Source organism: Dicentrarchus labrax, unplaced genomic scaffold (assembly GCF_905237075.1).
Source record: "Dicentrarchus labrax unplaced genomic scaffold, dlabrax2021, whole genome shotgun sequence".
NCBI classification, from domain to species: Eukaryota; Metazoa; Chordata; class Actinopteri; family Moronidae; genus Dicentrarchus; species Dicentrarchus labrax.
In genome coordinates, this window is record NW_026136720.1 from 28700516 (window position 1) to 28715838 (window position 15323).

Genomic DNA, 15323 nt, shown 5'->3' on the forward strand with positions numbered 1-15323 from the left:
AGTGTACTGGAGTCCCGTAAATACCTTCGACGAGGGCTGATCTAGAACCAGACCAAATACAGCAGGCCTGTTTTGCTCAATAGACAGGAGGTTTGTAATCTGATTCCACGTCTGTACAGCTGAATAGTTCCGAGTGAGGCCGTTTTACCAAGATTCCGCTAACGTTAACAGTTACATCATGAATGGTATTGTTGTACAGCTTTCACGAAAAATACAACGAATGTATTTTCTTCGGGGTGTGATATATAACTTGTATGAAATCTGTTGACATGAATGGTGTGTCTATTACACTATTTGTGTTAAAACAAGACAAGATAGATTTTATTGATCCCACGCGTGCTACAGCAGCTGCACATTCAACACAGCACGGTTAGAAAATGCACATTAAATAAGAATAGATTTAAAAAAAAAACACAAGATATAATTGAAATAGAAAAACAGGAATAGGAGTTGTGCTTTTTATATACAGACGTAATGTGTGAATGTGTGTGTGTGTGTATAATTGCAAAAGAGTGTGACAAGTGTTGACTGACGTTACAGAGACGACAAACAGTGCTTCATTATTTTGTTATAGATATAGACAGATCAGAAACACAGTAGTGGATGCTTATGGTGAGAAATCATATTATGTACAGACTTGCCTGTGTAAGATATAGAATTGATGCCCTTACTCTCTGGGGTGTATGATGTCTGTAATGTAATTTCTATTCACACATCCATTCTCCTGCTACTTTTCTGGGTCAATAATTGAACAATACAGTGACCACTGACCTTATAGTGCCACCGTTCTGTCTCACAAACGGACTGATATAGGCTAGTACACTGCTGCAAGAGACTGGATGCAGTATGGCAGAAATCTCCAGTCACTTTACGGCAATAGAAACATCTTCAATCACAGTCAAGAAGAAAATACAATCTTGATAAGGAACACATTTCTTACAGTTTTGAATGTGAAACTTCGATAGTTGTCTTCTAGTTTTAATGTATTATGTTCTGACATCTTATAACAGCAACACCTGCTTCACAGATGTATCTTTTAATAGTAATTAAAAAGCTCAGAGCATTACATTGGCGTCCCACTGACGATATATGCAAATCAATAAGAGATGATGATCATGAGGAAACTGATGGTGTTGCAAAAGCATGCACACAGATACCTAAATAGGTTGTAGATGCACTGCTAAGCCTGGGTTTCAGTGCACGTCTGGAAACAACTGCGATAAGATCTTGTGAAGATCGTGATACAGTATATACAGGTGATACAGTTCAGTCTGCATCACAAACATTTGCATAGAAGGGGGAACTGACTCATGGTAAAATAGTAATGTAATTTACCCTGGAGGAAGCTGAAAGCAATATGGGTTTTTTCTGGTGGTTGGTATTTTGTTTTTGTATTTATAGATTATTTATTTAAGTCCTCTGATTGAAGACATTTTTACAAAAAAAACCCCTGCACTTTGATTTCTTTCCTTTCTGTTTGCGTGCGTGTGTGTTCCAGTATGCAAGACTGAGAACAAATATAATGTCAAAAACGATAAAACAATCCGACTGTGTTACATTCGGATCCCTTTATCTTGGACTCATCCGTTTCAGGCTGAGTAAAGGTGATACCTACGTTTTAAAGATGGTGCTGGCAGCAAGTAAAAAGGACATTACAAAACACTGGCTTCAGAAAAGTTGCCTTACTACCAGCCTCTTTGTCAGTATTGTTAAACAGATGACCAACACATGACTGAAAACAACTGGGAGAAAAACGATGGGACAAATTGTGCTTGCATTTATTATGCGCGATATTTTATTTTTATATGAGGTAGTTTTGCCTTGACTTACTGACTACCTCAGGTTTCTTTTCCTTATTTTGCTTACTGTCTTTATAATATGACAAATGTTTATAAATGAAACAAATTAAATCAGACTTTTTAAAGGGCTAGTTCACTGAAATACCATTAAAAAAGGAGAATGTTTTGGTTTAAAATGAGCCATTTCTGAGATATTGGCTGTCTAGTCATTTAATAGGGATTCATTCTAAGGTAGAAAGTTATTCCAATGAAACTGTGAATAATGCAGAGTAACGGCAACACTGACTCTGGGAGAATGTGCTGATGTAGAATTTTTCAAATGTTATTTATCAGTGATTATTGGGAGGGGCGTGTCCTGACTTTTTTGACTGAGGGGGCACAAGTAGGGCACTGACGTATGCAGTGGTGGCATGAAGTATGTGTCTCAGCTTTCCAGTCTTTTCCAATGTATGTAATTCCAACACTGTTTATGAACCCCCAGTATGCAGAAATATATAAATACACTTTGGCGAAAAATAACACATTTACACCACATGCAAAGAACTACAGTTGTGGTCAAAAGTTTACATACACTTGTAAAGAACATAATTTCATGGCCGTCTTGAGTTTCCAATAATTTCTACAACTCTTATTTTTCGTGATAGAGTGATTGGAACACATACTTCTTTGTCACAAAAAAACATTCATCAAGTTTGGTTCTTTTATGAATTTATTATGGGTCTACTGAAAATTTGACCAAATCTGCTGGGTCAAAAATATACATACAGCAATGCAATGAATTATCAATTTTGGTTATGTAGAAAGTTGTGTCAATTAAATTAAATGGCCTCTTAACTTCTTGTGAGTGATTATGATTGACTACAGCTGGTGACTTCTCTGAGCCCATTTAAATAGGGCTCATTTGATACAGTCATTAGACTCGGCCACAAACGCTACAATGGGAAAGTCAAAGGAGCTCAGCACGGATCTGAAAAAGCGAATCATTGACTTGAACAAGTCAGGAAAGTCACTTGGAGCCATTTTAAAGCAACTACAGGTCCCAAGAGCAATTGTGCAAACAATTGTTTGTAAGTATAAAGTGCATGGCACAGAAAATTGGTCAGGATGGTCAAGAGTCAACCGAGAACCACCAAAAAGCAGGTCTGCAATGCATTACAAGCTGCTGGAACACAGGTGTCAGTGTCCACAGTCAAGCCTGTTTACATCGCTGAGAGGCTGCTGTACAAGAAGGAAGCCCTTCCTCCAGAAGCGGCACCTTAAGGCTCGACTGAAGTTTGCTGCTGATCACATGGAGAAAGATAAGACCTTCTGGAGGAAAGTTCTGTGGTCAGATGAAACAAAAATTGAGCTGTTTGGCCACAATGCCCAGCAATATGTTTGGAGGAGAAAAGGTGAGGCCTTTAACTCCAAGAACACCAGGCCTACTGTCAAGCATGGTGGTGGTAGTGTTATGCTCTGGGCCTGTTTTGCTGCCAATGGAACTGGTGCTTTACAGAGAGTAAATGGGATAATGAAGAAGGAGGATTATTATTACATGGCTTTTGCCCAAAACAGCAGTGGATTAGCATAAAGTGTGAATGTCGGGAAGGGGAGACTCGTGGGTCCCAATTAACCAGTACCCAGTAACAGAGGTAAGGATAATGAGGTGGCAATTGGGGTAGCTAACCAGACTTCAGGGGTGGCCAGTTCCACCCCAGGACACTGGGACACACCCCTGCTTATGGGGCGAATGTGGTTCACTGATCATAGGGTTGGTGGTTCGATACCCATCTCCTCCTGTCCACATGTCAAAGTGTCTTAGTTTACTGTGGATGCACAAGCCCAGTGCATTCCTAAATTAGTGCTTAACTCGATGGTAGCCCATATCTCAAAAACTAAACCAAAACTTTCTGCCTTGCCCTGAATATCAGGGACCCCTTTTCTATCATTGAGTAAACTGATGACCCCTCACTAACTGATATTTTATGGATATTTCATATTATATTCAATACAGAACAACTGATAAACTGCACAATTAACTGCAGTAGGTTTGTGTAAAACAAGCTTAGATATGGGTTGGTTTGGAGCCTTGCCACTATCCTCTGCTGGAAATGTAAAAGGTGAAATGTTAAAAGATGATTAAATGAGAAAACTAAAAGCAAAAAAGTCCCACCCCACTCTTCTTTTTCTTGTTTGTACAGTTGGATGTTCTTCACTGTGCAGAATGATGTATTAACAGATCAGGTCCAGAATCAAGCTTATACAATCATTTTTAATGAGGTACAAGGAGTAGGAGTAGTGTTTTGGTTTTTTAAATTTATTTTTATGTTGAAATTATATTGTTTTTGCTAGAAAAACATATCAGACATACACTGTATGATCTATATCTGGAGGGGAAGTTGAGAATGGTCTGAAAAATATGTGTGTTTCTGTTTTTTGATGATGACCTCAACCCATACACACCAAGATGAAAAGATAAAACTTCAGTTTTCTGTGGTAGGAAAGAGGGTTTGAATCTTTACATCTTTTGATGTACTGTTAGTTCCTACTCTAGACAGCAGCAGTCGTTGAGTCGAGTCGGGTATTTGCGGTGAAAAGCTAAGGAGGTGTAGGGAAATTCTGCATATAATGTCTCATCATAGATGATTATCTTTGAATGGAAACGTTGACATCATTCAGAGGATTTATACAGGACGCAGTGCTGACACTCCACCATCACCATCACCACCATCATTTGACTGACAGCATCATGAGGACTCTCTGCTTGACTCTGGGGCTGCTGCTGCTCGCCGCCTGCTGCTGCAACGCCATGCGTGAGTGATCTCTGTTTGTGCCTCACTGTGTCTGTTTGACGGCCTCTCACTGACATGTTTATAATGACTTTATCCATTTACCTTCCTCACAGCTAAAGCTCTGAAGGCCACAGCGCCTGCAATCTGCTGCTTCAGCTTTTCCAAGCGGCCTTTACCATTAAAGCTCGTGTCCGACATCACCAAGACCCACAGCTTCTGTCAAAAGCAGGCATTCGTGTGAGTTTGTGCTTTATTCTTCTACTATTTTCCTCTCATAATGGAGTGATACATAGATAGACGGCCAATGATTTCCAGGCAGGCTTATCTCAGGTCACACATCCAGAATATCTAATTGCATTTTAAAACATGAGCAAAACCAGGTGGATACACTGAGTTTTCTCTTTCTGTATGATTTGCAGGGTCCAGACTATTAAAGGAAGACAGATCTGCTACAGTGAAACCTTCCAGTGGGCTCTGGATGTCTACAATAAGCTCCACAACACTGAGGGCAGCGGTCTGCAGCACTGAAGATGTATTATTGTATAATACTGTATATTATTAAATGAAATGGTTTTGCAGGCCTTAAGGCACAAATAATATAAAATTTGTATTTTTTAAATTTGTATTTTAATAAATACATTTTGCTGTAATGGAGTTTCTTGTTGGCCATGTGTGCTTTAAGAGTAATGACTATAGTTACATAATTTTTCTTAGGTTTTCAATTAAGGCCTTTTACGAATGATCAGATATGGATCAATCAGTAGCTGACTGGATGACCATGGGGGTTCACTTCACCCAATGAGTGTACGACTTACAACTGTAATTTCTTTTTAAATTGCAGTTTACGGTTAAAATGTGGTTGGCAACTAAAAACCTTAATGTTAGGGAGAAATAGCTTTATGGTTCTCTGAGGTGATACATCAGGGTTACACTTTGCAGTAAATATCACTCTACCAACAGAGGCTGATTGTCAAAATGAATGCTAATGTTGTAAAGATGTTCCTTTATTGATCCCCGTAGGAGAAATTCAAGTCAGACACAGCAGCATAGGGGAATGTAGTGCAAAGAGTATGGAGGTGTAAAAGTACAATAAAGAATCACAAAATAAGAATATTATAAGATATAATATAAAATATAAGACTATAATGAAAAATATATACACTGTATGCAGTATACAGTAAAGTGGTGTGCAAAATATTTTGAGCAGTGTATGACTAAAAAACTAAAAAACTAAACGTAAAATGATACTGGGTGCTGTGGCGTTGTGGAGTCTGATGGCTGATGGTATCTATTTGATCATTCACAGTAGGCTCTATTCATTTAAACCAATAATGTATATTTTTCACAATTGTTCATGTGACAGAAAGTAACAAGCATAGCGAGCCTCTCTCCCCCCATGTGCCACCCTAAGGGGCCGATCACACTGAGCCGCACCACTGGAAACGTGTCACCTGGAGAACCATTGTTTTCCTTTGGTGTGAAGTATGCTCTTTTTTGTGTTGCGGTTTTTCTAGCACTTGGACCACACAGCCAATCCAATCAAGCAACAGGCGGGCTTTCCTACTTTACCGCTTCCTTCCTGTTTTGATGACGTTTAGTATGCTGGTAAATAGGTTAGCTAGCTGTCTGACAGTGAGAGCTTCAGAGCAGGGCTGTAGTGGGGGTAGGGCTCAATGTGGGCTTGTGAGGTCAGTTAGGGCAGGCCAACAGGTAACAGGAATGGCTACATGCCTCAGCATTTCTTTTACATCAGTTAGCACATTGGCTCTCATAATGTAAGCTTACGTTTCTCTTAACCTGGTCATTTTTTAACAGGCTTCCACTGATCTCATCCCATTGTCTCAATCAAATAAATGTGCTGCAACACACTTAGGTTTTCTGACTGAACCAGAATTCAAACTCAGCACACAGAGCAGGTGGTGGTAGGCAGAGACAGGGTCAGAAACAGTAAATGGTCCACTTCGAATGAGTGAGAGGTTGGCTGGTACATATTAGGTTTTAACTTGAAGTGACATCCCAAAGTTGCAGAGATGCTGAACGTATTGCGTAATTTCATGTTAGTATAAAGCAGGGTTTTTTTTGTGTACACTAACTGCTCAATGGTAAACTATAATGATTGGTATGTAATACATATCGTATAGAATTAGTATATAGTGTGGATTAAGGACATGCCAAGGCATTGCCTTGTTTACCTCTCCCGTTTTATAAAATTATATCCCCAAACAACATTTTTTTTAAAGCCCCCCTCCACTCAAAAGTACAGTACTGTGCAAAAGTTTTAGGCAGGTGTGAAAAAATGCTGTAAACTAAGAATGCTCTCAAAAATATAAATAATGATTGTTTATTTTTATCAATTTACAAAATGCAAAGTGAGCGAACAAAAGAAAAATCTAAATCACATCAATATTTGGTGTTACTACCCTATGCCTTCAAACCAGCATCAATTCTCAGCCAAACTCTGCTACCAAGGTTAGGTTGTGGAAGACAGTTTCATGTCACAGGTCATACACTATGGCAAGACTGAGCACAGCAACAAGACACAAAGTAGTTATACTGCATCAGCAAGGTCTCTCCCAGACAAATATATCAAAACAGACTGGTGTTTCAAGATGTGCTGTTGAAGCTCTTTTGAAAAAGCACAAAGAAACGGGCAACGTTGAGGACCGTAGACGCAGTGGTCGGCCAAGGAAACTTAATGCAGCAGATGAAAAACACATCAAGCTTATTTCCCTTCGAAATCGGAAGATGTCCAGCAGTGCCATCAGCTCTGAACTGGCAGAAACCAGTGGGACCCAGGTACACCCATCTACTGTCCGGAGAAGTCTGGCCAGAAGTGGTCTTCATGGAAGAGTTGCAACCAAAAAGCCATACCTCCTCCATGGAAACAAGGCCAAGCGACTCAACTATGCACGAAAACATAGAACTGGGGTGCAGAAAAATGGCAGCAGGTGGTCTGGACTGATGAGTCAAAATTTGAAATATTTGGCTGTAGCAGAAGGCAGTTTGTTCGCCCAAGGGCTGGAGAGCAGTACAATAATGAGTGTCTGCAGGCAACAGTGAAGCATGGTGGAGGTTCCTTGCAAGTTTGGGGCTGCACTTCTGCAAATGGAGTTGGAGATTTGGTCAGGATTAATGGTATCCTCAATGCTGAGAAATACAGGCAGATACTTATCCATCATGCAATACCATCAGGGAGGCGTATAATAGGCCCCAAATTTATTCTGCAGCAGGAGAACGACCCAAACATACAGCCAAGGTCATTAGGAACTATCTTCAGCGTAAAAAAGAACAAGAAGTCCCGGAAGTGATGGCATGGCCCCCACAGAGCCCTGATCTCAACATCATTGAGTGTGTCTGGGATTACATGAAGAGACAGAAGGATTTGAGGGAGCCTACATCCACAAAAGATCTGTGGTTGGTTCTCCAAGATGTTTGGAACAACCTACCAGCTGAGTTCCTTCAAAAACTGTGTGCAAGTGTACCTAGAAAAATTGATGCTGTCTTGAAGGCAAAGGGTGGTCACACCAAATATTGATTTGATTTAGATTTCTCTTCTGTTCATTCACTGCATTCTGTGAATTGATGAAAATAAACTATTAACACTTCCATTTTTGAAAGCATTCTTAGTTTACAGCATTTTTTCATACCTGCCTAAATCTTTTGCACAGTACTGTATATTTTCTCTTCTTGTCCCTACAGTGTGCTGTCTGTTTCTCTGTGCTCACTGAAAATCTGATTTTAAGGGGCGGGGCCTACCAGCATGATTTGTAACATCACAAACAGTTAGGAAGTCAGTCCTGGTCCACTATGCAATTTGTACAGTGTGATGTAGAAACTTGAAGCCACGAGTACACATCCACTGAGAATGGACTTTACAGTGAAGTAGGAGACATCTTGTGTCCAGCAGGAAAACTTTAGAAATCAACAACATTTGTATATTCAGAGATTCTGGAGGTTTTAATAAGGTAGAAGGAGGAAAAACATTTTATTGTGGAAATTATACTTTTTTGCAGAAAAAAAAAAATGTGTGGATGTTTCATTTACATTTGTAATTAAAACACTGACCTTTAAAGACAATGCATAGAAGTTGTATAATATATACTGGTTTACTGTGGGTTGTTTAATGTACTGGTGAGTCCTTAAAACTTCCTGTTACCTAAACTGCCAACACCACCCACTATTAACTGGTAGTTACCTGAAAAGTTGGGAAATTGTTCATTATATTTGCACTTTTCTTAGAATTACTATCAGCTTTACTTTCTTTGCAGTGAAATTACTTAGTAAATTATTATTATTAATATATTTATTTGATAATTTCCCATCTGGAAAAGATTTTGAATCTGGATAATTTATTTCATGAGTGTGTGTTAAAAATAATACTTGCACACGTTGGTAGTTAAAGCATAACCTTGTCAACTTTAATATTAACCATGTACGGTTAAAGACAGAACACATAATAAAACAAAGAAGAGAAGCAGAAAACAGTGTACATATATAAAAAAAAAAGAAAATATTACAAAAAAAAAAAAATCCACCTAAAGTTATGTCTATCTTAACTTGGTGTTACTGGAAGTGTGAATGGTTCACAAGCATTTCAAAGAAAAAAAATCAGTCTCTACTTTTAACTTGTAGGACCACAGAATTGCTCTTCTCTGGACTTAAAGAGAAAATATAGCATAACAGAGCGGTCCTGAGAAGGTGTACTCATTGGCATAGATGTATACAGTATATGTGTGTGAGTGTGTAAATGTATGGAAATGTATTCATGGTTTCTTAAGACAAGTTTGACATAGCAGGTTCTGTTCTGAGTACAAGTTCTGTTGTTATTCCTGGCATAATATATTCTGAAAGAAGAAAAAAAAGAAAAGAAAAAAAAAACCTCAAGAAAAAAGGCCTCTGAGCAGCCTCCAGTATGTACACAATATATGCATTTCCATCACAAACAAATCCGTACAGGTAATATTTTTACGTGTTGAAGGTGTAAGGTTTGTCCCTTTAGCATTTTGCTTTAAATGCACCCTTATGAATGTGGGCAGTCTGAAAACTATACTGAAATAACAGATTAATCTAGGAGTCATTTAAGAAAACTACAAGGGGTTTAAGGAGTCGTTCTTCAACCGTACATATAGTATTATGAATATCATCATCGTCATCATCATCGTCATAATCATATGAAAATAAAACATGACAACTCTCGGAAAGGTATGTTTCGAATGTGTTGCAGCTTGCCGCTTTCTGACTCTAAACTGACTCAGACCTGGACATATTCTGTTTGAGAGAACAGCATTAATGTGTGGATGAAGTTAGAGACAAAGCTGTGGCTGAACTAACAAACGTCTCCGAACAGTTGTCTTTGTGGGGAGAAGGGAAGGGTTAAAGGAATATTTCTGCTTTTTAATGGATTGCCCCTTTGGTGGTTATACGCAAAAGGAAGATAGCACAAAAAGCTGGACATCAGGGTTTAAGTCTATGACAACATCACTTACATCACAATATAAAACATATTTGTAACCACTGTAACCTGTAAAGTTGTACACACCAACAAGGCTTTTGCATATTGTCTTCTTCTTAAATAGGAAACACTGCATGGACAATATTCTGGCTGCTGTTACACAAAAGACTTTTGTCTGTCTGTCTGTCTGTCTGTCTCAGATCAGACAGTATCTATGACCTCAAACACAGCATCTAATAAAACACTCCTGCTCATACACACACACCACACCTGCCACCATACTCTAAATCCTGTTCAAAGGCCCGGTCGCACCAACATAAAATGGCAACATTTTTCCACGTAGAGTACACTTTAAAGCCTGAATTAGTGCTGTTGACCAATACCAAGCCGCCTTGACACTGCTTTGGGGGAACAGAGTCAAATATAGAGGAAGCTATTGTAATACAGCTTATCAGCTTTGTTGCACCATCCAGTCTTCTCTGTTTAAAATGCTCCACAAAAGATTGCAATAAGTTTGCTAATGGGAAGATTGTCTGTTATTGACCTTATTCAAAAGACGCACTTGCCAACGGGAGTAACTTTTTAGTGTATTCATTATGTGACCAAGCTTGTAGAACCAGATATAACCACCGTGACTAACATTGCTGTGCCACTTGCTGGCGTGACCGGGCCTTAATTCCATCCAACGTCCCCCCTGCTCAGCTGTCACATGATTCGCTTGCCTTCACTCACGTACACTCTCTCTTCTCCGAACACACTCTCATTGAGGTCTTTAGGACTGAGGGTTTGAATGTGTACACTGGAGTTACATTTTTCAGAACAATAAAAGAAAAGCGTCAAGGAGAGGGATAGTACGTCTATCTGCAGATCTATGGAATATGTAGAGAACATACAACTACTACATGTGTACAAATGGCTATGCATGGTCCCTGCCATGTGTTTTACTCTGTACTGTAGCTCAGAGGAACTCGGGCTTCTCCTCTTTGTCAGGAAATATAGGAAAATAGAATTTCACAAAAACATGCATTCCCCATGGAAAGAAAAGGTTTCACCAGATACTGTGAAACTGCAGAGAGATGAGCATGTGGGCTGTTGTGGGCATTTTCATGTGTTTATGTGTGTGTGTGTAAATGTAACACAGAGGAAATGTTGTGAATGTGAGTGTTGTATCTGTTTGTGTGTGTGTCTGTTCAGAGCGCCACAGGAAATTTTAACTGGGGATGAAGAAATGCAAAACTGAAGGAACAGGTTGCGTCTCTCTTCAAAAGATTTTTCCTTTCTTCTTGTTCTTTTCCATCGTCCTGTGTGAGAAACAAGAAGGTTAGCACATTACTTCACTGTCTTGTACAAATATATCTATTGGTTGTTACTACATTAATGTGTTACCATGTCACACTGCCTTTTGGGGTACTTTTTAATAGCCTATAAAGTTTAATATGTAAAATGTATAGTTTAGTGTTAGATCAGACCTGATGATATTAAATCATCCATCTTTGCTCACTACATCTCAGCTGTGCATAAACTACAGCTTATGAGCTTCTTTTTAAAATAAAAAAATGTGAAATTATCGGTTATCAATATCAGCCAGGAGCAGGAGGTAATTATCGCATCACTAATAGATTTTGCTGCTGTTCATACTGGTAACCTTTAGAGGTCAGTGAAGGTAACAGATAATGTAATATATGTCGCAAACAGGCAAGAAAATGTGCGGAGAATGAAATCACTTCTATCCTATTTTAGAATAATCAACAATATTTTTAAGGTACATTATGTGTATCAGTCAATCAATAGACTTGCTGTACTGCAGGCTTAACAAAGTAACCATTTTTGCCAAAACGCCGGTGTTACTGACTTAGAGGCGTCCAGTTTCTGCTGCTCGAGGATTCTCTGCTGAGCCTCCCAGTTGGCCTTCTCGTCCTCAAACACTCGTCTCTTCTCCTCCAGCTCTTTGTACTGCGCCTCCAAGTTCCTTTTCATCTGTTCGTGGCGTCGCTCCAGCTGAGGGTCAAAACATTAAAAAGACTCACTCTCAAACCAAACAACAAGAAACTCATAAGAGCACCCATTATAAAGATTCAAACTCATTAAAACTAGAGCTGGAGTAATCGGGGATAGTTATGTAAGACAATCATCCGACATGTTGTTTGTTCTGTGCAATACCACGTAGATAATGAGGTAGTAAAATAACGTTTGTCTCTTTTGGATTTGAATGTAACACTTTGAGTAGATCATTTGGCAAAATGATTGTCCTGTTTGGTCATCATGAGCCACCGTAGCTTGTACCTTGTAAGAGGACTTGCTTAATATCTGATCTGTTCATATAGTGTTAAGATTTAACACTGAATAGTTAACTCTAATGAAAGTTACTGGATACTGTCAGCTTCTGTATAGTGGTGTTTTCCACTATACCGATTATAAAGCCTTTAAAGCTGCAGTAGGTCATTTTTATAAAAATGTTTTTTGGTCATGTTTGCTGAAACTTTCACTATATCCTGACAGTAGTACACGAGACAAATAATCTGTGAAACAATCAGGTTCCTCTGGCTCCTCCTAGTGCTCCTAATGGTATCTGCAAGAATCCACTGGGCCTGAATGAAAACAACCAAGCGTCTTTTTAGCTTTCTCAGCTCTGATTGGTTGTTTTTATCCTTTTCATCTCTCTCACTCACACACCCTCAACCCACCTCAGCCTCGGAGTCCTTCAGTTTCTGCTTCTTCTCCTTCACCTTCATTTCAAAGACCTGTTCCATTTCTGCCTCCATCTTCTTCATCTTCATCACGTGCTCCCTGCGCTCCTCCTCCATCTGTGCCAGGGGACTCCTGCTGAACAGAGATTCATTCTTTATATTCCAGACAGGTGCTTTATGAATAACCTTTACCTTCTTTAAAACATGCTCAAGGTTGCCAATAAATAAAGGCTGTGTGGCCCCTGTCATTAAAACAGTAGTAGTAGTAGTAGTAGTAGTAGTGGTTTCGTGACTGAGGCGTACTTAGTGAGCTGTCCTTTGGTCTTGGAAGTGTCCACTCCATTACAAGTGACAGCAGCGAGTTTCTTACTGCGATAATTTTCGTAGTGGACATTGTTGGTGACATCCTTTAGATCCTGCATGTGGGTCCTATGGAAGGGAAGGGGAAAAACACAAAACAGGTGTAGTAAGGCAGGAGGAGGATGGGGAAGAAAAGGAAAGGATTGGCGAGAGAGAAGAGAAGAAAGTAACGACTTATTCATAAAGGAACAAGCTAAAGCTACAAAGGCATATTACTATCACATATTATTATTACTTTGACTGTTGCTACACAAGCATCCTAGACATTATAATACATGGACTGTAAACTAATGCAGCCACTAGAAGGAATCTGTCGGCCTCTAGTGGCCTCTCTGAGTGTGACAGGAATGACTTCATTAATCGAAGGGTTAGAAAACAAGCTACAGTCATCAGACTAAGATATGAATGTTCAGAAGGATGTCTCACCTGATGAGCATGTTGCGTAGCACGGTGAAGTCGCAGTGTTCCCCGTTCTCCACTGAAACACACAGGGAGAGAGAGGACAGCAGAGAGGGAGGGAGAGAGACACACACATGTCAAAATTACTACACACGAACACTTCTCATAGTAGTAATCATAATAATGCTAATCTGATCTCAAGGGGAACTAAAAATACACTGCAAGCTGTTTCTACAGATGTTTGCACATACATAAAGAACTGCAAGGAATTCTGGGTAAATTTACAAGATTTACTAGGTAAATAACTGTCAACTGCTGCGGCCTATCTCTGGCTATGTGTTCACATTGAGAGGCAGTCCCAGCAGAAACATGTTATTGTGTTTTTGGTGAGTAAGATCGACAAGTGTTATTTACGTAATAATACAGTGTAGTGCTAATACAGAAAAAGATTTAAAAATATGGGCAAGAAATGAATGTTATTAGTCTCTCTGGAGACCTCATGGTACAATGACACATATCACAGTGTGTAAAGTTCATTCATTCATCAGATATACAGGGAGGGGCACACGGAGAGAAAGGTATTGTCAAGGTGCCAGTGTTTCAAGTAAAAGGAGGCGTTGTAGAATGACAGTTGTAGCACATCAACAGAAAACAAAAGGGCAGAGGGACATCAGGCCATGATCACATAGGACGGTTTTAATATGAGCACACGCCTTTATTGGACTGGGTTGGAGCTTGAGACAGCTGAGACATGGGGGTCCACCTTCAACAGTGAACGATGCTGCTGCAGACTGCTCTTGTGCAGTGTTAATGTTAGAATCACTTCTTTTGAATAATTAGACAAGTGTGCGAATATTCTGTACGGTTTAACTGAGTGTGCAAGACACTGATGTAGTGTATGTGAAATCACCTACAGGTTTCTAAAGGGAATCTTCTAAGTGTGGATTTAAGAGATGGTGGTAATTTTCTGGAAAACCAGAAGCAGTTCATTATTTCAGTAGTTCAAGATTATTATTATTAATTGCTATTTTATGTATCAAAACCCAGAGAGACAGTTTAGACTGTGTGCTGACCACACACACACACACACACACACACACACGCACACAGCCCCACACACACACACTGCGCACGCACACACACACACACACACACACACACAGCCCCCACACACACACACACACGTGTCATTGGGCGATTCTTTCGACACCTTTCGATATTGTATTTGTGGTCTGTAGAAATCTGATTCTTCCCTTTCTTGGTCTGTTTTGGCTTTAGATAGCCTGTGACGAAAACATGATCTCTGTTGGTAGATTGATGGATTATTGAGTCTTATTCCAGCTATATTACAGACGCTTGGGTTGGCGTGTCGTATTGATGGGATGACACTCACAATACTATCTTCTCGAATCACTTATGCACCTTTAAAAGGACCGTATTTGGTTTGTCTGTTTTGGGCTACTGTGAAACATGGCTGTTCCATGGCGGCCTCCGGGGGACCTGTTCCCTCTGTAGGAACGGTCATTCTAAGGAACGAAACACAATTTGTTATTGTAGTTATACAGCTCATGTAAACATGAATATTATATTGCATTTCTGCCAATACATGCTCCTAAATGTTACACACTGGACCTTTAATAATACAATATGTAGCCCTGGTGCTTGCCATGTAACTGCACAGCAATGAGAATGATACTCTGTTTTCATAGTGATGCTCACAGCTGAGTTTGTGTTTCAGCGCAAGAAAAAAGCCTCCTATCTGATCACAGCCTTTCTCTGTTGGACCCCACAGACGCCACACAGTTAGAACAAACGAGAGTTCTTGGTCAGAAACAGGGAACATAACTGGTCTCAT

At 39.6% G+C, this 15323-nt stretch overlaps 2 protein-coding genes across 8 annotated transcripts in view; one reads left to right on the forward strand and one right to left on the reverse strand.

The window, feature by feature from the left end:
- The first annotated feature begins 75 nt into the window (after positions 1–75).
- LOC127353798 (C-C motif chemokine 4-like) lies at positions 76–5220 on the forward strand. 2 transcript variants are annotated; one of them, XM_051383365.1, is made up of 4 exons: positions 76–90; positions 4471–4591; positions 4684–4807; positions 4990–5220. In XM_051383365.1, exons 2-4 carry the CDS (start codon positions 4528–4530, stop codon positions 5096–5098), a joined length of 297 nt encoding a protein of 98 aa, XP_051239325.1. In that variant the 5' UTR covers positions 76–90; positions 4471–4527; the 3' UTR covers positions 5099–5220. The 2 variants fall into 2 exon arrangements, with proteins under 2 accessions (XP_051239325.1, XP_051239324.1); XM_051383364.1 differs by lacking the exon at positions 76–90 and having other exon boundaries at positions 3994–4591.
- A 3746-nt stretch (positions 5221–8966) lies between these two features.
- LOC127353751 (septin-7) overlaps positions 8967–15323 on the reverse strand; it is a 50821-nt gene continuing 44464 nt past the window's right edge. For 4 of the 6 annotated variants that reach the window (XM_051383283.1, XM_051383281.1, XM_051383286.1 and 1 more), the window contains exons 9-13: positions 13496–13547; positions 13013–13138; positions 12707–12845; positions 11875–12020; positions 8967–11323 (exon numbers count right to left, since the gene is read on the reverse strand). In XM_051383283.1, the coding sequence (XP_051239243.1) occupies positions 11284–11323; positions 11875–12020; positions 12707–12845; positions 13013–13138; positions 13496–13547 (503 nt within the window). In that variant the 3' untranslated portion in view covers positions 8967–11283. The remainder of the gene's footprint in view (positions 11324–11874; positions 12021–12706; positions 12846–13012; positions 13139–13495; positions 13548–15323) is intronic. The other 2 variants (XM_051383284.1, XM_051383282.1) reach the window with 1 other exon arrangement.

Bases quoted from the DNA above. Each gene is read 5' to 3' on its own strand.
- LOC127353798 (XM_051383364.1), top strand. From the start codon at position 4,435: ATGGAAACGTTGACATCATTCAGAGGATTTATACAGGACGCAGTGCTG. The intron at 4,592-4,683 runs GTGAGTGATCTC...CCTTCCTCACAG, and splicing joins CTGCTGCTGCAACGCCATGC to CTAAAGCTCTGAAGGCCACA. The intron at 4,808-4,989 runs GTGAGTTTGTGC...TATGATTTGCAG, and splicing joins TGTCAAAAGCAGGCATTCGT to GGTCCAGACTATTAAAGGAA.